Raw genomic sequence first — 24978 nt, 5'->3', positions numbered from 1 at the left:
CAGGAGACAGTAACTTGTTAAAATGTTATAAAAGGTACAATTAAAGATTTTCACCCTTTAATTGATCCAAGGATAAATGTCTAATTTGGTCAAAATTTTATAAGCCATTTCTGGAGAGACTGCAGTGGAAATGTTGTCACTTTTGGACTTTGCTACCTGCAGCTAAACATTTGCAGCTAAATCATTGATTTAAAAGCAGAAGCTGCAACTGATCGAGGGAATATTTGTCTGAAAACTTAAACTGAACTCCAAGGGTACCATTGCTCCAGCTTACCATCTTTACCTGAGTGAATCAGTTTGTTGAACAATCTAAATGATTCAGAAACTTCTGTGACATCAACTTAACTAAGGCTCATTACAAATTTCACAAAACACTGCTGAATACTTTTAATATTTTTTTATTAGTTATTTTTGTTTTTGTTGTTATTTCAATTTTAATAAAACAAAAAAAATAAAGAATTAAATAATTTCTTTATTTTTTAATTTAATTTATTTTACAAATAAATTAATAATAATATTAATAATAATAACAACAAATTAGTGATGTCAGCGTTAACGTCATTAGTTAAAATGACGTTAACGCTGACAGCACTAATTTGTTGTTCCCAGAGAGCAAGCCAAACACTGGTCCAGAAAAGGACGATCTCTAGTAGTGGTGCACTACTAGTAGATTTTGTTTTAACCTCCTAGGACCTGGTGTCCACATATGTGGACATAACATTTTGGGTTGTCTAGACCAAAATACAAAATTTTGCTCTTCAAAAACCTGATATCCACTTATGAGGGAGGACATTACACTGCCACTGTTCAATCGAAATTTAAAATGAACGTCCTCATATGTGGATCTCATTGTTTTGAGAAACAAAAAAAAGATAGTCCGAATCTGATGTCTTTGTTTTTACATCGATCAGGTCCCAATCAACCCAAATGGCACAGAGAAATTAAAAATGCATGCCATGAAAGAGTTCAGGTCTTAGGATGTTAAAAATGTCCCTGCTGATGAGACCAGTGAATGTGGGGCGACGGTGGCAAGAAAAAACTCCCTCCTGGAGGAAGAAATCTTGGGAGGAACCAGGCTCTCTGGGAGGACCCTTCCTCCTGAGGGCAATACTTACCAGTACTTGTCCTCCAGTGTGCGATGGTGGGCTGGGACGACTGCTGTTCCTTCTCAGCATGATGATGACCTTAACTTCCTTCCTTCCTTCCATTTCCTGTTTCAGAACTGAGAATGAAGACAAAACTGGTTAACAAGGTAACAGGACATTTAAAAATTCTCTCACTTCAGGATGAGATGCTGTGTCTTCTTACGTTTCTCTTGTAAAACAGGATGTAGGCCGAGTGCTGCTGTTCCTCACAAGCTGCAGATCCAGTTGTGTGGAGCACCTGTGCGTCATTATAGGTGAGCCAGCGATCTGATGTAGAGTGCTGACTCTCCTCAGGATGGACAGAACTACAGATGTAGTGTCCTGAAATCACATTAAGACAAATGAATCCAACTTCTGGAAGTCAACTGATTCAAGCAAACAGTGATTTTGACTTAGTGCTTCTTAGAACATCAAAAGCTTTTGTGTGTGAGTCCTTCACTGAAAAGTAGCAAGTTTTCATTTTCTGTTTGTAACAAGTCTGTTGTTTTACCTGACTCTGTGCCTCCATAATGACTGATGATGCTGACAAGACTGTAACAGCCACCACCCTGAGAAGGAACAAATCCAAAGAGTGTTAGTTTCATAAAGTCTCACATCAGTGCCATAATTAAGCTGATTTGCTGAGGCTACGTCCACACGAATGCGTTTTCGTTTGAAAACACATCGTTTTCTCTCCGCTTTGACCTCCCGTCCACACTGAGACGGCGTTTTCCTCGAGGAAAAACACAGCATCTGGAAAACGCTCTCGAAAACGCATACATTTCAAAACGGAGCTGTCCCGTCGCAGTGTGGACACTCGAAAACGCAGACTTTCTAAAACGATGACGCATTTTAGTCATGTGATGCAGTCATGTGAGCAATTAAACAAAGATAGCCGAGTGCATTATACAGCAGTTGTTTTGATTGCTCTCAACTTTGACAGCCCTAAAAAAGATTAATATCAGTTTGTACATGCTCCGGATAGCTTTTCTTCAAATTCTGTAATTCTCACTCACTTTTGCGCATGCGCAGGACTGGAACGTAAGCGTTTTCGGCCGTTTCAATGCAGACGCACAACTATTTGAAAATGACTGAAAACGCTAGTGTGGACACGGAGTTTTCAAATCTATCCGGGCTAGTGTGGACGTAGCCTGAGACGTTCTGCAGTCTGTTTTTACCTGATTGGATGGCACCACCAAGTCCCTCTGCAGCCTGACGGGGTCATCCACCTTCTGAATCTTGTAGGTTTGTGTAAAGCCAAACCTCTTCAGATGCAAGATCAGAACTCTGGCAGAAAAGAAAAAAAACACAAACAAGGTAGAAAATAAGAAGAATGAGTGTCAAACACAAACAGAAGATGGGAGAAAACGACTGCTCAAGTATTGTCTCGAAAAACTCTGATATTTGATGCGCCACAGTTTGGAAACCTGGTCAGTCGATCAATTCTGATGTGACCTTACTCACCTTGGCAGTGTATCAAAAGACGACTTCAGTTCTGAGGCCGTCCCTCCACAATCACAGCGAAATTCTATTTCTTGTTCCTGAACAACAGCACAGAGAAAACAGGCTTTATGGTAGAAAGAAATCTCAACATATGCACACACACATACACACAAACACTAACAAAAAAGGTGTGTTAAGATCGCTGACACTACAACTCTATTGGAATTTGTGATCTTACCTTCAAGTATGTCTCTAACATGTTTATAACAGACCCCTCTGGAACCAGGTCAAGAGACAAGCTGGTGAATTCCTCTTGCTGTGACGATTGGTGACCGCAGCTACACATTTCAGGAGTAATGTAGTTAAAGTAAAGATCAGGTAGGTGGAAAAGAGGTATATGAAAATATTGCAACCAGCTCTGCGTTTCTGAAAGACAGGCTTACCTCTTGCATGTCCTCATGTTTTCCATTTTAAAAATGTGATGGTCTTCTACTGGGCAGGTATAACTTTGGCCCAGGAGAGCTGCGTTCCTCTCCAGGTGAGGTGCGAGCCTTTTGACCTCATTGAGGAACAATGTTAGGAATTCATGAGCGTCCTGAAAGAAAAGCAGAGAGATTTAAAACAGTACATCAAAATCAGAAGGTAAAGCAAAAAACGAAATGTCCAAATAGCTGACGCACTTTCTGTGCACTGCCGGTGTATTCAGGAGCTTGATTGCTGAATGCCTTCTTAAAAGCTCTTAGGTGGTGATCTTTAAGGCCATAATCTGTTGACTCATGACAGTCCCTGACATCAATGAGCCTTCTGTAGAAAGGAAAGGGTAAACAGACATTTCTGCTGTTAGATCTCTTTGTTCTTCAGGTTTTTGAAGAAAGTAGAAGGTTGACGTAGCGCACCTTAAGAGCTGAGCTTCTGCATCTGTGCTCCACAAAACCTCCTGACGCCCGATGTCTCTTATGAACTCCTCGATGTTGAGGAGGCTCTGCAGGCAGGAGTTCATGTAGCAGGTGTTTCCGATGTTTGGAAACCTGACACACACGCACAACGTTTACAGTATCAGTGTAAAAGAATTCATTTTCTCCACTTTGACAAAGTGAGCTTTGGTCTTTGTGCACCACGTGTACTCACCCGAAGCAGTCTGTAGTCTCAGTTTGACTTTCTATTATTTTTCCACCGCATGCTACACTGCTCCAAAAAGGTAAAAACACGAACACACAATTAGGAAAGATGTCAGGATGCTGAGCAGTGTATGTGCATGTATGCATGAGCTTTGAAGTTGAAACATTTTGGAGGACGTCTTTCTCTTACCTGTTAAACACATGCTCCCATCCACTCTCTTGGTCCAGAAGCTCCATAATCCAAGTGTCCCAACTCAGGTCTGCTGGGATCTTTTCCGTGGTGCTTCTTACCTGATATATATATAGGACATAGCTGTGTGCCTCATTGCTCTTAATTGCTCTCATTTAAATGCTTGATGACAGTGACTCTTTCCATAAAACATACCTTCCCGGATTTAAAAAGAGACCAGCGAGACCTTTTTTGTGTCTTCACAGTGTTGCTCTCTGCCTCTGCATCGCTGTCAGTTTGCTGCAGAGGACGAACAAACATAAGTTTATTAAAAAAGTAAAGTCACTTAAAATTAACAAGTACATTTTAAAGAGAATGTGCATTTCATATGTTTTGTGTAAAAGCAAACCGAGGAACAGCAGAAGAAGTGTCTCCATTTTCTCTTCTTTTGACCATTTTCAGGGTTAGCTGGTGTGGCAGCAACAGAAGCATCCGGGATGCTGATGAGGACAAAAGTGTAAATGTTGTGGAAATTTATAAGAAGGAGTACATTTTGCTAATACAGATTGCTAATAAAAATGAATAACTGTAATGGAATACCAACATGAACAAAATCATGTATTTTATACATTTACACTCTACATTTTCAAACGCTAATCTCTGCATCCATATAAATAATAGACAAGACTAGAAGTAGTAAAAAAGATGCAAATACACAAGGTGGAAGAAAAACACCAATAAAAGGGAAATAAAAGAGCTCCAACTAAAGCACTGCTATAAATATCTCCAGCAGCATTAAAGAGTGGCGCATTTCTTTACCTCTGATGAGACGTAGAAGGAATTTCCTTCTCTGCCACGTTTTGTTTGTGTAATTTCTGTTTAGAAACAAGAAAACCAACATCAGTAATGGCATAAAACAAACATACCAAGTGGGTCTCTCCATGAAAAGTGTCCAGTTAGAAAATTTGGTATTATTTCATATTATTTATCACTTTAGTGAGCTGTCAGCTCATGAAGCAGATATATAGGAATATCTTTAAATAAAATAAAAGCAATTTATTCATGCTTTAAATTGAGTTTTAAAGTTTGTCCTATGAGATACAAAATCCTTCACTTGGTTCTGATGAAAATTCAGTTTTTACAGAAATCATCCATGAAGCTTCAAAAATGCTTATTCACCATAAAAAATATTTAGAGAAACATCCTGCAAGTCTCTTCGAACTTACCTTTCTGTGAAAAAAAAACGTTTAAACATCTTTGAACTTAATTTGAGGACATAGCTGTGTGCTAAATTGCTCTTAATTCTTCTCATTTAACTGTGATGAGTAAATGCTTGATGACAGTGACTCTTTCCATAAAACATACCTTCCAGAATTTAAAAAGAAACCAGCGACACTTTTTTTGTGTCTTCACAGTGTTGCTCTCTGCCTCTGCATCGCTGTCAGTTTGCTGCAGAGGACGAACAAACATACGTTTATTAAAAAAGTAAAGTCACTTTAAATTAACAAGTGCAATTTAAAGAGAATGTGCATTTCATATGTTTTGTGTAAAAGCAAACCGAGGAACAGCAGAGGTGTCTCCATTTTCTCTTCTTCTTTTGAACATTTTCAGCAACAGGAGCATCCGGGATGCTGATGAGGACAAAAGTGTAAATGTTATTTTTCAAAGTGGAAATTTTTAACAAGAAGTACATGCTGGAGATTGCAAATAAAAATTAATAACTGTAATGGAACAAAATCATGTATTTTGTACATTTACACTCTACATTTTCAAACGCTAATCTCTGAATCAATATAAATTATAGACAAGACTAGAAGTAGTAAAAAAGATGTAAATACAAAACACCAATAAAAGGGAAATAAAAGAGCTCCAACTAAAGCACTGCTATAAATATCTCCAGCAGCATTAAAGAGTGGCGCATTTCTTTACCTCTGATGAGACGTAGAAGGAATTTCCTTCTCTGCCACGTTTTGTTTGTGTGATTTCTGTTTAGAAACAAGAAAACCAACATCAGTAATGGCATAAAACAAAGTATATGGTATGAAAATACAAAATCCTTCATTTGGATTCAAAATTCAGTTTTTACAGAAATCATCCAAGAAGCTTCCTTAAAAGTTTCAAAAATGCTTGTTTACCATAAGAAAATATTCAGAGAAATGTGCTGCGAGTCTCTTCAAACTTACCTTTCTGTGAAAGAGAAGTTTAAACATCTTTGGACTTAATGCGATCGCAGCGAAAATCTCCTCAGCTTTGCAAAAGTTCAACTGAAAACAAGCAGTCCAAGGTTGTATATTTATAAACTTTCAGCATAGAATGTTCATACCCTGAACAGCAAACATCATCATTATGATGTATGGGGCTAATTTGCATATTTTGGAACGTATGCTCATTTGAACTGTGTGGTACTCGTCTCCAAGCAACTGCTACAAAAACAGGTCAAGTCAAGTGGCTTTTATTGTCATTTTAACCACGTGCAGAGGTACTGTACAGAGTGAAATGAGACAGCGTTCCTCCGAGACCCTGGTGCTATATATGACATATACGGACAAACCCAGGACTACATAAAGTGCAGTGTGCATAAACTGCAAAAATAAACAAGACAAAACAGTGCAAAACTAGACAGAACAGGACGATACAGACACAAGACAATGGAAATGTGCAAAATGCTGAGTATTGTGCAAAAGTAACTTGGTGTCTGTATGTATGTGTGTGTGTGTGTGAGATACTGCAGATAAGTGCTTGGTAGTGACGTGTGTGAAGGTGTGCGTGTGCCAGTGCAGTCACTGAGTGTTCAGGGGTCTGACGGCTTGTGGGAAGAAACTTTTCCGTAGTTTGGTAGCGAGGGCCCGGATGTTCTGGGACCTCTTTCCAGAAGGCAGCAGGGTGAAGAGTGTGTTTGAAGGCTGTGTGGGGTCCTCCAGCAAGCGGGTGTTATAAGGAGGGGAGAGGGGCTCCAATGATCTTCTCAGCTGCTCTCACAATCCGTTGTAGGGTACTGCGATCCAATGCGCTGCAGTTACCATACCAGACAGTGATGCAGCTACTTAGGATGCTCTCGTTAGTCCCACTGTAAAAGGTGGTGAGAATGGATGGTGGGAGATGGGCTTTCCTCAGCTTCTGCATGAAGTAGAGACGCTGCTGGGCCTTCTTGGTTATGGAGCTGGTGTTGAGGGAGCAGGAGAGGTTCTCCGCCAGGTGGACACCAAGAAATCTGGTCCTCTTCTTGACGACCTCCACAGAGGATCCATTGATCTTAAGTGGGCAGTGATCCCACTGTGCTCTCCTGAAGTCAACAATCTCTTTTGTTTTGTCCACGTTCAGAGACAGGTTGTTGACTCTACACCTCTACAGATGGCCCGCAGTGCAACCCTTCAGCTTCCTAGTAGATGCACCTATATACAAATTTAAAGACCTAGGAGACTTACGTCTCGTCACAGAGTTGTAGCATTCACAACATTTTCAGAAAACTTGACCTTTGAACTTGAGGTCAAGGTCACTGATATTCAAACTGACCCCAGAACTTTAGTAGATGCACCAATGGCATCAATTCAAAATCCTGCCCCTCGTTCTCGAATTATTGTCTTGACCAAGCTGAGTATACAATTATGAAACAATCATTTCCCATTTTATTTCACTATCTGTAACTACGACAAATAAACAGTATTTGGGACACAAGTCACTATTAAAGTGGTTAGTGAGACTCCACATCTGATAACAGTATAACACACTGCTTATTTATGTAAAATTGTCATCAATAAATGTGTTCAAAACAGAAGCTACACTGGCTTTAAAAGTTTTTGTTAACTCTGACTACCTGTCTGCTCTTACCTGTTTCTTTTGCTCTCTGCTGTCTTCATCCTCCATCCAACTCTACAGCTATTGTTAGGGATGACATGATGAAACTGAAGGGTGTCTGGGCACTGAAAAAAAGAAAGAAGAGAGATTGGATTAGGCTGCAGCTGGCGTGCCATTCTCTCACTTCAGGATGAGATGCTGTGTCTTCTTACGTTAATCTCGTAAAACAGGATGTAGGCTGAGTGCTGCTGTTCCTCACAAGCTGCAGATCCAGTTGTGTGCAGCACCTGTGCGTCATTATAGGTGAGCCAAGGATCTGATGTAGAGTGTGGACTCTCCTCAGGATGGACAGAATTACAGATGCAGCAGCTGTTTCCGATGTATGGAAACCTGACACACAAACACAAAGTTTACAGTATCAGTGTAAAATAATTCATTTTGTCCAGGTTGAGAAGGTGAGCTTTGGTCCTTGTGCACCACGTGTACTCACCTGAAGCCGTCTGTAGTCTGAATTTTATTTTCCATTATTTATCCACCGCCCAAATGTTTCACTACGCTACTGCAAAAAGGTAAAAACACAAACACACAATTAGACACTGAGCACTGGATGTGCATGTATGCATGAGCTTTGAAGTTTAAACTTTTTTTTATCATCAACAATTTTTATTTATTTCATTTTAAACTTCAATAACAGAGCTTAAGGATAACTACATAAATAAATAGTTTAAAAAACAAACAACAACAAAACACAACAACAAAAAACCAAAAAAAACAAAACAAAGGGAAGTTATCCTATTCTTTCTTCGCACACCAATCCCCACACCACCACTCTGTCATTACTCCTCTGTTCTTCAAGTTACAGAAAGCCAGCTTGTAAAGGGGACCAAATACAATCATATTGAGGCAATTTGTCTAATAAACCATAAGTCACTTTTTCGTAAGACGCCAACTTAGCCATTGTCTTTAGCCACTCTTCATAGGGAGGGGGGTTCTTTTTCCGCCAATGTCTTAGCAGGACCCGTTTGGCCGTAGTAAGAGCCAAAATAATCCATCTTTTTGTATAACTGGAAAAATCTCCATCAGAAAGTTCTGTGGTTATACCAAGTATGGACAGTTTTGGTGAGATACCAAATCTCCTTTTTAAAACACTGAAAATTACCTCCATTATATTTTCCCACCAATCCCGAAGTGCCGAACAGCTCCATAAGATATGTAAAATCGAAGCATTTTGACCATCACATCTCCAACATTCGTCCGTAGAGGCCAGGTTCCATTTATACAATTGTTGCGGTGTTCGATGCCACCTATGGATTATCTTAAGTTGAATAAATCTACTGCCTGTTTCTTTACACATAGTATTAACATTTTGAAAACATGAATCCCATTCAACTGAAGATATGTCCAATGCCATGTCCTGGGCCCAGTAGCCCTTAACTTTAAGGAGAGGGTCAGCTGACCGTTCTTGCAATAGGGCTGCCACAAACGATTATTTTGATAGTCGACTAGTCACCGATTATTTTTGCGATTAGTCGACTAATCAGATCATGCATCCATTGGATGTACAGCGTACAGCTTATTGCACCAGCAGCATCTGCTCTTATATAACTATCATTAGCTTACAGCTTTAAGTGTTTAAGGTATGTGCTAACTAAAAATAAAGACAAGATGATAGTTTATTAAATTTTAATGAAATTTGCAGATTGTTTCGGTGAAGTTTAATAAACTCCTTGCTATCTAAAATATAACAGGACACCGGAGTAAATTCTCGAGCATCTCACACTTCTGATAATCAGCTGTCTGCTTGACGTTTATTCAGCTGTGTAAAAACTATAACTTTAATCTCAGCCAAACAGATTTACTCAGGAACAAATAAAATACTGAAAAAAGCCAAACAGTAACATTTTTAAGTTATCTAAGTGACTCATATATCATGTTTAACCTGAGTAGCGAAAGACGGCGGTGGGTTTGAAAACGATTTGCCGGGAGTCCGGTGTTCTCACGGGCTCTGGTGAGCCGTGCCCCCGGCTACCTATCGAGCTAGTGTGTAACAGACGTCTCCGAAAACGTCGGAGCGCTTTTGAAAATATGTGGTGTCTTGATAAACTGAGCAGATATTTGAGGTTTACACAGCTACATTCTCACCTGAAAATATGTTAAACGTTTATTTTGTGACCCAGAAAGAATAATAAGAGTAATATTAAAACTAACTAGCTGCCGCCATTGTTGTAAACTGAGCTGGGCTGCGCTATGAATTCTGGGACACTGCTTCTTCTTCTTCTTCTTCGGGGTTTAACGGCAGCTGGCATCCTTGTACATGCAGTGCTGCCATCTTCTGTTTCAGTGCGTTATTACACTCTTAAATCTACTACTTATTCCTGCGTCTTTTGGGATCTTACAAAGCTTCAAACGACGCGTCGACTATTAAATCAATCGTCGACGATTTTGATAGTCGACGTAATCGTGACTAGTCGACTAATCGTGGCAGCCCTATCTTGCAATAAGTGATAAATCTTAGCGTTGGTACCTTTACCGAAGGGTGATCTTGAGAGCAGGACTTCCACAGGGCTGCCCACAGGACAACTCAAGGGGGTTCCCAGCCACTTCGATAATGAACTATGTATTTGGACATATCTCCAGAATTGATTACGCTGCAACTTATATAACTCTACAATTTTATCAAAGCTTAAAAAACATTTAGTCCCACAGTCAAATAAATCTGATACATTAAGGATGCCTGCTTTACGCCACTGTAACCAGTCAACCGATGTCCCTCCAATTAAAATTCTTTTATTACTCCATAAGGTTGCCGAAGGTGATTTAATAAAGTCCCAGCGACCTGCCCTATGTAATTTAAACCACAATGTCTTTGCAATTATAGGATGGGTAGTTTTATGACTGGTATCAAACAGCTCCCTCCAAGGAGAAATACCGCCATTAACTTCCGTCTCTATATGGGACCAGATGGGTTTAACTGGTGTAGTAGGTAACCAAGCTCTAAGTTGTTTCACGTTCATCACCCAATAATACCATTGGAAATTAGGCAATGAAAAACCTCCTTGTTTTGCACTCGCTTGAAGTTTCTTAATACTTAAACGATGCGGTGAGCTACCCCAAAGAAACTGCCGGATTAAAAAGTCTAGATCTTTGAAATACTTATCTGGAATGTGTAATGGAATATTAGATAAAATATAAAAGATCATGGGTGCAGTCATCATCTTAATACAACTAATTTTACCCCATATTGTGAGACGTACTCTGGACCATCTACCAAATTCCATTTTTATTCTTTCAAACATTGGCTCCATATTTGCTCGAACCATCTTAGTGTAATCCGAGGTAATTTGTATCCCCAAATACCTCAAACCATTCACGGACCACCGAAACTCCCACTGTTTAAATAAAGTATGGGGGCAGTGTCCTGACTTAGGCATTGCCTCTGATTTATCCCAGTTGACGCGATACCCTGAAAGCAGCGTAAAGCTTTCTATACATTCTAATAGGGCTGGAATTGACTTCCCAGGCTGGGTCATGAGTAACAACATATCATCTGCATATAATAGAAGCTTATGTTGACTATTACCCATCGAAATTTCAAATATATTTACATTATTTTTGTGCCAAAGGCTCTATAGCAATTACAAAAAGCCCGGGGCTAAGGGGACAACCCTGTCTTGTGGATCTCTGTAAAAGGAATAGGTCTGATATGAGCCCATTCGTCAATACTCGCGCTGAAGGCGAATCATATAATATCTTTATCCACCTAATAAAATTGTCACCAAAACCAAACTTTTATAATGTCTTAAACAGATAATCCCACTCAACACAATCAAAAGCTTTTGCAGCATCCAGCGATAGGGCCACTGTTGGATATACTGAATCATATACATAATTTTGCAAATTAACCAACCGCCTAATATTATCTGAACCATAGCGGTTTGGAACAAAACCAGATTGGTCTGCATGAATTATTTTCACCATTACTACTTTTAATCGACCCGCTAAGACCTTTGCCAAGATTTTTTGGTCAGAATTCAGCAAAGATATGGGGCGGTAACCACTTGGGTCTAAAGGGTCTTTCCCAGTTTTAAGAATAAATGTTATAAGTCCAGAGTGCATTGACTGAGGTAATGAGCCTACTTTGAACGCCTCATTATAAACATCGAGCAACAGGGGACTTAACATATCCTCAAATGCTCTATAGAAATCCAATGGTAACCCATCTAATCCTGGAGCTTTATTAAGTGGCATACTGTTAATTGCACGGGTAATCTCCTCCACTGTAATTGGAGCATCTATAATCTGCTGGTCAGTAGTAGAAAGCTGTGGCAGGTTTAAATCAGTAAAGAATGCTTCGAATTTCTGTTCATCTAAACTACCTTGTGTAGAATAAAGATTATTGTAAAAGGCCCTGAATCCATCATTTATATGTCTAATAGAAGTTGAAATAACCCCATCTGATTGTCGTATGCCTGGGATATGGTTCATACCGTCTTTCTGTTTAAGACGGTATGCTAATAAACGACTCGGCTTTTCTCCCATTTCCCAATATGCTTGATTAATGCGAAATAAAGCGTATTCTGCCTTTCTGTTGTACAGTACATTCAACTTATATTTAACTTTAACAATTTTATTCAACGTAACTCTGTCTTTTGTATGGGAATGTACTGCCTCAAGTGCCTTTAATTTGGCTTCTAACGTAATGATATTCTTGTTAGCTGCCTTCTTTTTAAAGGAAGCGTAAGAAATTATCCTCCCCCTTAAGTATGCCTTCATAGCATCCCACCAAGTAGCCAATGTAGTGTCCTCTCGATTATTTGTCTGTTTGTAAAATTGTATTTCATCTCTTATCAATTTAATAAACCCAGAGTCTTTAATTAAGGACACATTTAAATGCCATCTGCGGCTTTGAGGAATCTGTAAAATATTTCCAAGACATAGAAAAATTGGCACATGGTCCGAGAATACTATATTACCAACACTTGAATCTATAGAGTTATTCACTAAGGCTTCAGAAATAAGAAAGTAGTCGATTCTAGTATAAACATTATGAGGCGGAGAGTAAAAGGAATATTCCCTGCCTTCTGGATGCATTGTCCGCCAAATATCATTCAGACCTAAATCTGAGGTCATCTGCCTTATGGCAACTACAGATTTACTCTCTGTGCCTCTCCTAGGAAGTGATCTATCTAGGTCTTGATCCAGTATTTGATTAAAATCTCCTCCTACCACTATTTGTGCACCTTCTAATTCCAAAAGATACTGTGACAGGTTATGAAAAAAGGCGAGTATGTCCGCATTAGGTGCATAGATATTGCATAAAATTATTGGTGTGTCCAGTAGTTGTCCATAAACCAATATAAATCTACCTTCCTTATCTGTTATTAATTTTGTTTCAGTAAAGCTAACTGCTTTATGAATCAGAACCGACACTCCCCTACTTTTACCAGTTCCAGGACTGGAAAAGACTTTACCTACCAAGGAACATTTAAGTTTTAAGGCTTCTGACTTGCACATGTGCATTTCTTGAATAAAGGCTATATCAACTCTTGATAACTTTAGATATGTTAACATTTTCTTCCTCTTAATCCCGTTATTCAACCCCTTAACATTCCAGCTGGCTATTTTGAAATCTGTCTGTCTATCCATCTTATATGTTGTCTCCTTGACCTGGAGACAACATATAAGATGACACCGCCATGGACCTCAACCAGCAGGCTTTGTGTTACCTGTTTCTTTATACAGGAGCATGTAGGGGTGGACTGCCTTTTTATTTGATTACCCTTTTCTCATGTTTTTGTTAGTTAGGGACATTTTGGGGGACGTTATACTCTTACCTGTTAAACACATGCTCCCATCCACTCTCTTGGTCCAGAAGCTCCATAATCCAAGTGTCCCAACTCAGGTCTGATGGCATGTTTTCAGTGGTGTTTTTAACCTCTTGGGAACTTTCACTACATTCCTTACTTGATGCAGAAAGAAGAAACGAGTCAGGGATGCATAGCAAGCACAACAAGACACCAGCAGTCCAGACCTTTCACCAACTGAAGACATTTGCAGCACCATAAAACATGACAGAGAAGAGCTGGGACTATGCGAAAGGGTGAAGTGCTGCAGTAAAGTTGCAATGATCCTATCTTTTATACAGTCTATGGTTCACTCTATTAAGATGTGATTATTTCCAAGGCCCATTTAGTTTTAGTTAGCTGAAGCTAAACCAGAAGTTAAAACGAGATGGTGAAAAACATTTTTAGTTAATGTTACGACTGTTGTTGTAATGTTGTCTCATATGTAAATCTGAGTGTGCAGGTGCCTTTCCGTGATTGGTGCATCCATGGGACGGCCCATACAGATTGGCTCATGACCTGGAGACAACATATAAGATGACACCGCCATGGACCTCAACCGGCAGGCTTTGTGTTACCTGTTTCTTTATACAGGAGCATGTAGGGGTGGACTGCCTTTTTATTTGATTACCCTTTTCTCACGTTTTTGTTAGTTAGGGAGATAAGACATTATCATTTGGTTTTATTCTTTTCATAAATAAGTTTTGTACATCCTTTAGACACGGTCCCTTTTGTTTGTTGTTTTGGGGTCCACCCCGAAGCTATAGTTCGCTCCTAACTAAAATGAAAATGAAAACTAGACTTATAACTGGCTGGCTGGTGTCCTTACCAGTGACCTTGGGTCTGAACTGTGGGCTCCTCTTTCCAGGTGTTCGTACTGCCTGAGTGGGACCAAGATGTGCCGTCTTGCCTCTTTTGGGTTTTTTGCATGTTTCTGGCTCAACATGCAAGTATCCACTTCTTGACGTTCGCTGTTGGTTGCAGCCACTTGAGGTTTCTGGGCTCATTTGGGTTCTCAACACTGGGTGACTTTGATGGGAGTGAAAGCATCCTCACAACATAAATCACCACACTACCTGCTTTTGTTTCAGATTTTTTCTTTATCCTTGTTAACATGTTTGGGTACTGGGTTTGCCTGTAATGCATTTTGTGCTCCAAAAGCTGTTATTTTGTGCAGCTGTGCTCCAAAAGCTGTTAGCATGACCTTTCTTATCATTAGATTGTGCCACACCAGCACCTGAGAGAAAAGCTTTGAGTTTGATTTTGTGTTTTGCAGGCACTCAGGAGAATAAGTCATGATGTTTCTTGTGTTTGTCATGTTAGTATCTCAGTGCTTGTCAATCACCAGTCAACAGTGTCACCACTGTGAACAACATCCTGCGACCGTTTGAGCCAAAACCTTCGAGAAGTCCCTGCAGCCGCTTCAAAACTCATCACTGAGCTCGATCTCTCTTTTAACACGCTGGAGACAACAATGAAAGATGACTTTCTTTCATATGCTGCTTTGAGGGCTTTGTTCGTGAACAACAACAGAATCAAAACCATCCATGAAGAGACATTTCACCCGCTGATTAATTTGGAGAAACTGGACTTCCACAAACCAGTTGGAGACTTTGTCTTCTGGATGGTTTCAGAACCTGATTTCTCTCCACTATTTCAATTTTTTGGGAAACAAATATACAACACTGGGTCCGGGAAACCTTTTCCTGCCACTGAGGAGCTTGAAGACCCTCCATTTTTGAGGAGCTTTCCTTCAGTCTGTCAGTGAAAGGGATTTTTTTTTTAACATTGAAACTGCCGTGACCCTGTCCAAAGACCAACTGGCCGGGTCAGTCATGGATATTCACAAATACCCCATAGTACTGGTGGAAATGAAGTATCGAGGGAAAATCCATGTTCAGACCATGTTCAGTGTGTCGTGACACTTACACGATGGAAGAACACACCCACTTGTTGGTGCCAGAAGAGCCACTGAGAAATTATTGTTTTAGCTGGCTCATTACAAGTCGATGGCTGGTCACCTGGAATAAGGTAAAACTCTGGAGTGAATAATTGCCCGATTTTACTGGCCAGGAAACTGTTTTAGACTTAGAGCTTTTTATTGTCATTGTGCAGTTTCTAGCACAGTGAAATTGGGTAAGTGGAGAGCATAGAGCCGCTGTATCTGTGCGCACCACCATCTTGCATTTTTTGCATGTTTGGATGTGCGCCGATGGTGTGCGTCCAGTGGTGTCAGCTGCTGAACCAGCTGGTCATTCAAAAAGCGCCTTTATGCCCCTCACCATTAATGGAGGTCCCATTTGAGCGCATTGGCATGGACCTCATTTTATCGATGAGAAAAAGAAAGTCTTTAGTTCAGCTGTTGTTAACTGATCTTGACTTTGTTGATTAAACGTTGCAAACCTGCCTTCAGTGTGTCCTGTACATGAGGTCATTTAGTACACCACAGCACGGTGAGTTTTTTGAGCTGATGAAGTTCAGCCAAAACAGGAAACATGCAGCAGGAGACAGTAACTTGTTAAAATGTTATAAAAGGTACAATTAAAGATTTTCACCCTTTAATTGATCCAAGGATAAATGTCTAATTTGGTCAAAATTTTATAAGCCATTTCTGGAGAGACTGCAGTGGAAATGTTGTCACTTTTGGACTTTGCTACCTGCAGCTAAACATTTGCAGCTAAATCATTGATTTAAAAGCAGAAGCTGCAACTGATCGAGGGAATATTTGTCTGAAAACTTAAACTGAACTCCAAGGGTACCATTGCTCCAGCTTACCATCTTTACCTGAGCGAATCAGTTTGTTGAACAATCTAAATGATTCAGAAACTTCTGTGACATCAACTTAACTAAGGCTCATTACAAATTTCACAAAACACTGCTGAATACTTTTAATATTTTTTTATTAGTTATTTTTGTTTTTGTTGTTATTTTGATTTTAATAAAACAAAAAAAATAAAGAATTAAATAATTTCTTTATTTTTTAATTTAATTTATTTTACAAATAAATTAATAATAATATTAATAATAATAACAACAAATTAGTGATGTCAGCATTAACGTCATTAGTTAAAATGACGTTAACGCTGACAGCACTAATTTGTTGTTCCCAGAGAGCAAGCCAAACACTGGTCCAGAAAAGGACGATCTCTAGTAGTGGTGCACTACTAGTAGATTTTGTTTTAACCTCCTAGGACCTGGTGTCCACATATGTGGACATAACATTTTGGGTTGTCTAGACCAAAATACAAAATTTTGCTCTTCAAAAACCTGATATCCACTTATGAGGGAGGACATTACACTGCCACTGTTCAATCGAAATTTAAAATGAACGTCCTCATATGTGGATCTCATTGTTTTGAGAAACAAAAAAAAGATAGTCCGAATCTGATGTCTTTGTTTTTACATCGATCAGGTCCCAATCAACCCAAATGGCACAGAGAAATTAAAAATGCATGCCATGAAAGAGTTCAGGTCTTAGGATGTTAAAAATGTCCCTGCTGATGAGACCAGTGAATGTGGGGCGACGGTGGCAAGAAAAAACTCCCTCCTGGAGGAAGAAATCTTGGGAGGAACCAGGCTCTCTGCGGGGACCCTTCCTCCTGAGGGCAATACTTACCAGTACTTGTCCTCCAGTGTGCGATGGTGGGCTGGGACGACTGCTTTTCCTTCTCAGCATGATGATGACCTTAACTTCCTTCCTTCCTTCCATTTCCTGTTTCAGAACTGAGAATGAAGACAAAACTGGTTAACAAGGTAACAGGACATTTAAAAATTCTCTCACTTCAGGATGAGATGCTGTGTCTTCTTACGTTTCTCTTGTAAAACAGGATGTAGGCCGAGTGCTGCTGTTCCTCACAAGCTGCAGATCCAGTTGTGTGGAGCACCTGTGCGTCATTATAGGTGAGCCAGCGATCTGATGTAGAGTGCTGACTCTCCTCAGGATGGACAGAACTACAGATGTAGTGTCCTGAAATCACATTAAGACAAATGAATCCAACTTCTGGAAGTCAACTGATTCAAGCAAACAGTGATTTTGACTTAGTGCTTCTTAGAACATCAAAAGCTTTTGTGTGTGAGTCCTTCACTGAAAAGTAGCAAGTTTTCATTTTCTGTTTGTAACAAGTCTGTTGTTTTACCTGACTCTGTGCCTCCATAATGACTGATGATGCTGACAAGACTGTAACAGCCACCACCCTGAGAAGGAACAAATCCAAAGAGTGTTAGTTTCATAAAGTCTCACATCAGTGCCATAATTAAGCTGATTTGCTGAGGCTACGTCCACACGAATGCGTTTTCGTTTGAAAACACATCGTTTTCTCTCCGCTTTGACCTCCCGTCCACACTGAGACGGCGTTTTCCTCGAGGAAAAACACAGCATCTTGAAAACGCTCTCGAAAACGCATACATTTGAAAACGGAGCTGTCCCATCGCAGTGTGGACACTCGAAAACGCAGACTTTCTAAAACGATGACGCATTTTAGTCATGTGATGCAGTCATGTGAGCAATTAAACAAAGATAGCCGAGTGCATTATACAGCAGTTGTTTTGATTGCTGTCAACTTTGACAGCCCTAAAAAAGATTAATATCAGTTTGTACATGCTCCGGATAGCTTTTCTTCAAATTCTGTAATTCTCACTCACTTTTGCGCATGCGCAGGACTGGAACGTAAGCGTTTTCGGCCGTTTCAATGCAGACGCACAACTATTTGAAAATGACTGAAAACGCTAGTGTGGACACGGAGTTTTCAAATCTATCCGGGCTAGTGTGGACGTAGCCTGAGACGTTCTGCAGTCTGTTTTTACCTGATTGGATGGCACCACCAAGTCCCTCTGCAGCCTGACGGGGTCATCCACCTTCTGAATCTTGTAGGTTTGTGTAAAGCCAAACCTCTTCAGATGCAAGATCAGAACTCTGGCAGAAAAGAAAAAAAACACAAACAAGGTAGAAAATAAGAAGAATGAGTGTCAAACACAAACAGAAGATGGGAGAAAACGACTGCTCAAGTATTGTCTCGAAAAACTCTGATATTTGATGCGCCACAGTTTGGAAACCTGGTCAGTCGATCAATTCTGATGTGACCTTACTCACCTTGGCAGTGTATCAAAAGACGACTTCAGTTCTGAGGCCGTCCCTCCACAATCACAGCGAAATTCTATTTCTTGTTCCTGAACAACAGCACAGAGAAAACAGGCTTTATGGTAGAAAGAAATCTCAACATATGCACACACACATACACACAAACACTAACAAAAAAGGTGTGTTAAGATCGCTGACACTACAACTCTATTGGAATTTGTGATCTTACCTTCAAGTATGTCTCTAACATGTTTATAACAGACCCCTCTGGAACCAGGTCAAGAGACAAGCTGGTGAATTCCTCTTGCTGTGACGATTGGTGACCGCAGCTACACATTTCAGGAGTAACGTAGTTAAAGTAAAGATCAGGTAGGTGGAAAAGAGGTATATGAAAATATTGCAACCAGCTCTGCGTTTCTGAAAGACAGGCTTACCTCTTGCATGTCCTCATGTTTTCCATTTTAAAAATGTGATGGTCTTCTACTGGGCAGGTATAACTTTGGCCCAGGAGAGCTGCGTTCCTCTCCAGGTGAGGTGCGAGCCTTTTGACCTCATTGAGGAACAATGTTAGGAATTCATGAGCGTCCTGAAAGAAAAGCAGAGAGATTTAAAACAGTACATCAAAATCAGAAGGTAAAGCAAAAAACGAAATGTCCAAATAGCTGACGCACTTTCTGTGCACTGCCGGTGTATTCAGGAGCTTGATTGCTGAATGCCTTCTTAAAAGCTCTTAGGTGGTGATCTTTAAGGCCATAATCTGTTGACTCATGACAGTCCCTGACATCAATGAGCCTTCTGTACAAAGGAAAGGGTAAACAGACATTTCTGCTGTTAGATCTCTTTGTTCTTCAGGTTTTTGAAGAAAGTAGAAGGTTGACGTAGCGCACCTTAAGAGCTGAGCTTCTGGATCTGTGCTCCACAAAACCTCCTGACGCCCGATGTCTCTTATGAACTCCTCAATGTTGAGGAGGCTCTGCAGGCAGGAGTTCATGTAGCAGGTGTTTCCGATGTTTGGAAACCTGACACACACGCACAACGTTTACAGTATCAGTGTAAAAGAATTCATTTTCTCCACTTTGACAAAGTGAGCTTTGGTCTTTGTGCACCACGTGTACTCACCCGAAGCAGTCTGTAGTCTCAGTTTGACTTTCTATTATTTTTCCACCGCATGCTACACTGCTCCAAAAAGGTAAAAACACGAACACAAAATTAGGAAAGATGTCAGGATGCTGAGCAGTGTATGTGCATGTATGCATGAGCTTTGAAGTTGAAACATTTTGGAGGACGTCTTTCTCTTACCTGTTAAACACATGCTCCCATCCACTCTCTTGGTCCAGAAGCTCCATAATCCAAGTGTCCCAACTCAGGTCTGCTGGGATCTTTTCCGTGGTGCTTCTTACCTGATATATATATAGGACATAGCTGTGTGCCTCATTGCTCTTAATTGCTCTCATTTAAATGCTTGATGACAGTGACTCTTTCCATAAAACATACCTTCCCGGATTTAAAAAGAGACCAGCGAGACCTTTTTTGTGTCTTCACAGTGTTGCTCTCTGCCTCTGCATCGCTGTCAGTTTGCTGCAGAGGACGAACAAACATAAGTTTATTAAAAAAGTAAAGTCACTTAAAATTAACAAGTACAATTTAAAGAGAATGTGCATTTCATATGTTTTGTGTAAAAGCAAACCGAGGAACAGCAGAAGAAGTGTCTCCATTTTCTCTTCTTTTGACCATTTTCAGGGTTAGCTGGTGTGGCAGCAACAGAAGCATCCGGGATGCTGATGAGGACAAAAGTGTAAATGTTGTGGAAATTTATAAGAAGGAGTACATTTTGCTAATACAGATTGCTAATAAAAATGAATAACTGTAATGGAATACCAACATGAACAAAATCATGTATTTTATACATTTACACTCTACATTTTCAAACGCTAATCTCTGCATCCATATAAATAATAGACAAGACTAGAAGTAGTAAAAAAGATGCAAATACACAAGGTGGAAGAAAAACGCCAATAAAAGGGAAATAAAAGAGCTCCAACTAAAGCACTGCTATAAATATCTCCAGCAGCATTAAAGAGTGGCGCATTTCTTTACCTCTGATGAGACGTAGAAGGAATTTCCTTCTCTGCCACGTTTTGTTTGTGTAATTTCTGTTTAGAAACAAGAAAACCAACATCAGTAATGGCATAAAACAAACATACCAAGTGGGTCTCTCCATGAAAAGTGTCCAGTTAGAAAATTTGGTATTATTTCATATTATTTATCACTTTAGTGAGCTGTCAGCTCATGAAGCAGATATATAGGAATATCTTTAAATTAAATAAAAACAATTTATTCATGCTTTAAATTGAGTTTTAAAGTTTGTCCTATGAGATACAAAATCCTTCACTTGGTTCTGATCAAAATTCAGTTTTTACAGAAATCATCCATGAAGCTTCAAAAATGCTTATTCACCATAAAAAATATTTAGAGAAACATCCTGCAAGTCTCTTCGAACTTACCTTTCTGTGAAAAAAAAACGTTTAAACATCTTTGAACTTAATTTGAGGACATAGCTGTGTGCTAAATTGCTCTTAATTCTTCTCATTTAACTGTGATGAGTAAATGCTTGATGACAGTGACTCTTTCCATAAAACATACCTTCCAGAATTTAAAAAGAAACCAGCGACACTTTTTTTGTGTCTTCACAGTGTTGCTCTCTGCCTCTGCATCGCTGTCAGTTTGCTGCAGAGGACGAACAAACATAAGTTTATTAAAAAAGTAAAGTCACTTTAAATTAACAAGTGCAATTTAAAGAGAATGTGCATTTCATATGTTTTGTGTAAAAGCAAACCGAGGAACAGCAGAGGTGTCTCCATTTTCTCTTCTTCTTTTGAACATTTTCAGCAACAGAAGCATCCGGGATGCTGATGAGGACAAAAGTGTAAATGTTATTTTTCAAAGTGGAAATTTTTAACAAGAAGTACATGCTGGAGATTGCAAATAAAAATGAATAACTGTAATGGAACAAAATCATGTATTTTGTACATTTACACTCTACATTTTCAAACGCTAATCTCTGAATCAATATAAATTATAAACAAGACAAGAAGTAGTAAAAAAGATGTAAATACAAAACACCAATAAAAGGGAAATAAAAGAGCTCCAACTAAAGCACTGCTATAAATATCTCCAGCAGCATTAAAGAGTGGCGCATTTCTTTACCTCTGATGAGACGTAGAAGGAATTTCCTTCTCTGCCACGTTTTGTTTGTGTGATTTCTGTTTAGAAACAAGAAAACCAACATCAGTAATGGCATAAAACAAAGTATATGGTATGAAAATACAAAATCCTTCATTTGGATTCAAAATTCAGTTTTTACAGAAATCATCCAAGAAGCTTCCTTAAAAGTTTCAAAAATGCTTGTTTACCATAAGAAAATATTCAGAGAAATGTGCTGCGAGTCTCTTCAAACTTACCTTTCTGTGAAAAAGAAGTTTAAACATCTTTGGACTTAATGCGATCGCAGCGAAAATCTCCTCAGCTTTGCAAAAGTTCAACTGAAAACAAGCAGTCCAAGGTTGTATATTTATAAACTTTCAGCATAGAATGTTCATACCCTGAACAGCAAACATCATCATTATGATGTATGGGGCTAATTTGCATATTTTGGAACGTATGCTCATTTGAACTGTGTGGTACTCGTCTCCAAGCAACTGCTACAAAAACAGGTCAAGTCAAGTGGCTTTTATTGTCATTTTAACCACGTGCAGAGGTACTGTACAGAGTGAAATGAGACAGCGTTCCTCCGAGACCCTGGTGCTATATATGACATATACGGACAAACCCAGGACTACATAAAGTGCAGTGTGCATAAACTGCAAAAATAAACAAGACAAAACAGTGCAAAACTAGACAGAACAGGACGATACAGACACAAGACAATGGAAATGTGCAAAATGCTGAGTATTGTGCAAAAGTAACTTGGTGTCTGTATGTATGTGTGTGTGTGTGAGATACTGCAGATAAGTGCTTGGTAGTGACGTGTGTGAAGGTGTGCGTGTGCCAGTGCAGTCACTGAGTGTTCAGGGGTCTGACGGCTTGTGGGAAGAAACTTTTCCGTAGTTTGGTAGCGAGGGCCCGGATGTTCTGGGACCTCTTTCCAGAAGGCAGCAGGGTGAAGAGTGTGTTTGAAGGCTGTGTGGGGTCCTCCAGCAAGCGGCGGGTGTTATAAGGAGGGGAGAGGGGCTCCAATGATCTTCTCAGCTGCTCTCACAATCCGTTGTAGGGTACTGCGATCCAATGCGCTGCAGTTACCATACCAGACAGTGATGCAGCTACTTAGGATGCTCTCGTTAGTCCCACTGTAAAAGGTGGTGAGAATGGATGGTGGGAGATGGGCTTTCCTCAGCTTCTGCATGAAGTAGAGACGCTGCTGGGCCTTCTTGGTTATGGAGCTGGTGTTGAGGGAGCAGGAGAGGTTCTCCGCCAGGTGGACACCAAGAAATCTGGTCCTCTTCTTGACGACCTCCACAGAGGATCCATTGATCTTAAGTGGGCAGTGATCCCACTGTGCTCTCCTGAAGTCAACAATCTCTTTTGTTTTGTCCACGTTCAGAGACAGGTTGTTGACTCTACACCTCTACAGATGGCCCGCAGTGCAACCCTTCAGCTTCCTAGTAGATGCACCTATATACAAATTTAAAGACCTAGGAGACTTACGTCTCGTCACAGAGTTGTAGCATTCACAACATTTTCAGAAAACTTGACCTTTGAACTTGAGGTCAAGGTCACTGATATTCAAACTGACCCCAGAACTTTAGTAGATGCACCAATGGCATCAATTCAAAATCCTGCCCCTCGTTCTCGAATTATTGTCTTGACCAAGCTGAGTATACAATTATGAAACAATCATTTCCCATTTTATTTCACTATCTGTAACTACGACAAATAAACAGTATTTGGGACACAAGTCACTATTAAAGTGGTTAGTGAGACTCCACATCTGATAACAGTATAACACACTGCTTATTTATGTAAAATTGTCATCAATAAATGTGTTCAAAACAGAAGCTACACTGGCTTTAAAAGTTTTTGTTAACTCTGACTACCTGTCTGCTCTTACCTGTTTCTTTTGCTCTCTGCTGTCTTCATCCTCCATCCAACTCTACAGCTATTGTTAGGGATGACATGATGAAACTGAAGGGTGTCTGGGCACTGAAAAAAAGAAAGAAGAGAGATTGGATTAGGCTGCAGCTGGCGTGCCATTCTCTCACTTCAGGATGAGATGCTGTGTCTTCTTACGTTTCTCTTGTAAAACAGGATGTAGGCTGAGTGCTGCTGTTCCTCACAAGCTGCAGATCCAGTTGTGTGCAGCACCTGTGCGTCATTATAGGTGAGCCAAGGATCTGATGTAGAGTGTGGACTCTCCTCAGGATGGACAGAACTACAGATGCAGCAGCTGTTTCCGATGTATGGAAACCTGACACACAAACACAAAGTTTACAGTATCAGTGTAAAATAATTCATTTTGTCCAGGTTGAGAAGGTGAGCTTTGGTCCTTGTGCACCACGTGTACTCACCTGAAGCCGTCTGTAGTCTGAATTTTATTTTCCATTATTTATCCACCGCCCAAATGTTTCACTACGCTACTGCAAAAAGGTAAAAACACAAACACACAATTAGACACTGAGCACTGGATGTGCATGTATGCATGAGCTTTGAAGTTTAAACTTTTTTTTATCATCAACAATTTTTATTTATTTCATTTTAAACTTCAATAACAGAGCTTAAGGATAACTACATAAATAAATAGTTTAAAAAACAAACAAACAAAAACAAAACAACAACAAAACACAACAACAACAAAAAACAAAACAACAACAAAACAAAGGGAAGTTATCCTATTCTTTCTTCGCACACCAATCCCCACACCACCACTCTGTCATTACTCCTCTGTTCTTCAAGTTACAGAAAGCCAGCTTGTAAAGGGGACCAAATACAATCATTGCACTGTTAGTTCCTGCACACCATGGTTAAATAATCAAACCCGTGGTCTTCGACGCTCCTGTCGAAAAGCAGAGCGTCTCTGGAAGTCCACTGGGCTGGTTGTCCATCGGGAACACTTCAAAGAACTTCTTCACTTATATAATGAGTCAGTTAAAGAGGCCAGATCCTCTTACTTCAATAATCTCATAAATCGTCATAAAAATAACCCAAGAATTCTATTTGATACTATCAACAGTATTGTTTCTCCTCCAACTCAGCATGCTGTGTTACTTTCTGACGAAGACTGTAGCACTTTCCTCAATTACTTTGTAAATAAGGTGATGGACTTGAGATCCAAAATCTTTTCAAGTGCCTCCCCTTATGAAGATGCCCCTTGTTGTCCCGGGTCATTTACTTCTTTTTCTCCAATCACACTCAG

The 24978-nt window shown here is 39.8% G+C and overlaps 2 protein-coding genes across 4 annotated transcripts; both read right to left on the bottom strand.

Moving 5' to 3' along the window:
* Positions 1–576: 576 nt before the first annotated feature.
* On the bottom strand, positions 577–4002 carry LOC146382223 (ubiquitin carboxyl-terminal hydrolase 37-like). Its single transcript, XM_084932701.1, has 11 exons — positions 3876–4002; positions 3696–3752; positions 3464–3595; positions 3248–3371; positions 3011–3162; positions 2806–2905; positions 2589–2665; positions 2303–2411; positions 1636–1693; positions 1309–1466; positions 577–1222 (listed from the first exon to the last, which is right to left on the bottom strand). The coding sequence occupies exons 1-11, from the start codon at positions 3920–3922 to the stop codon at positions 1217–1219; spliced, it is 1020 nt and encodes a 339-aa protein (XP_084788827.1). The 5' UTR covers positions 3923–4002; the 3' UTR covers positions 577–1216.
* A 4081-nt stretch (positions 4003–8083) lies between these two features.
* LOC146382222 (ubiquitin carboxyl-terminal hydrolase 37-like) lies at positions 8084–24247 on the bottom strand. Of its 3 annotated transcripts, XR_014800631.1 has the most exons (20): positions 24134–24247; positions 23856–24033; positions 23677–23761; positions 21777–22111; positions 21406–21478; positions 21213–21296; positions 20667–20722; positions 20257–20347; positions 19869–20147; positions 19689–19745; positions 19457–19588; positions 19241–19364; positions 19004–19155; positions 18799–18898; positions 18582–18658; positions 18296–18404; positions 17629–17686; positions 17302–17459; positions 17109–17215; positions 8084–8208 (listed from the first exon to the last, which is right to left on the bottom strand). XR_014800631.1 is itself a non-coding variant. In XM_084932700.1 (19 exons), exons 9-19 carry the CDS (start codon positions 20021–20023, stop codon positions 17210–17212), a joined length of 1128 nt encoding a protein of 375 aa, XP_084788826.1. In that variant the 5' UTR covers positions 20024–20147; positions 20257–20347; positions 20667–20722; positions 21213–21296; positions 21406–21478; positions 21777–22111; positions 23677–23768; positions 23856–24033; positions 24134–24247; the 3' UTR covers positions 16571–17209. The 3 variants fall into 3 exon arrangements, 2 of the variants coding, with proteins under 2 accessions (XP_084788826.1, XP_084788825.1); XM_084932700.1 differs by lacking the exon at positions 8084–8208 and having other exon boundaries at positions 16571–17215; positions 23677–23768; XM_084932699.1 differs by lacking the exon at positions 8084–8208 and having other exon boundaries at positions 16571–17215.
* Between the last annotated feature and the right edge of the window lie 731 nt (positions 24248–24978).

The sequence above is a fragment of the Perissodus microlepis genome, chromosome 7 (genome assembly GCF_051167445.1).
Source record: "Perissodus microlepis isolate ML-2025 ecotype Zambia chromosome 7, ASM5116744v1, whole genome shotgun sequence".
Lineage (NCBI taxonomy): Eukaryota > Metazoa > Chordata > Actinopteri > Cichliformes > Cichlidae > Perissodus > Perissodus microlepis.
This window is presented reverse-complemented; position numbering and strand designations above follow the sequence as displayed.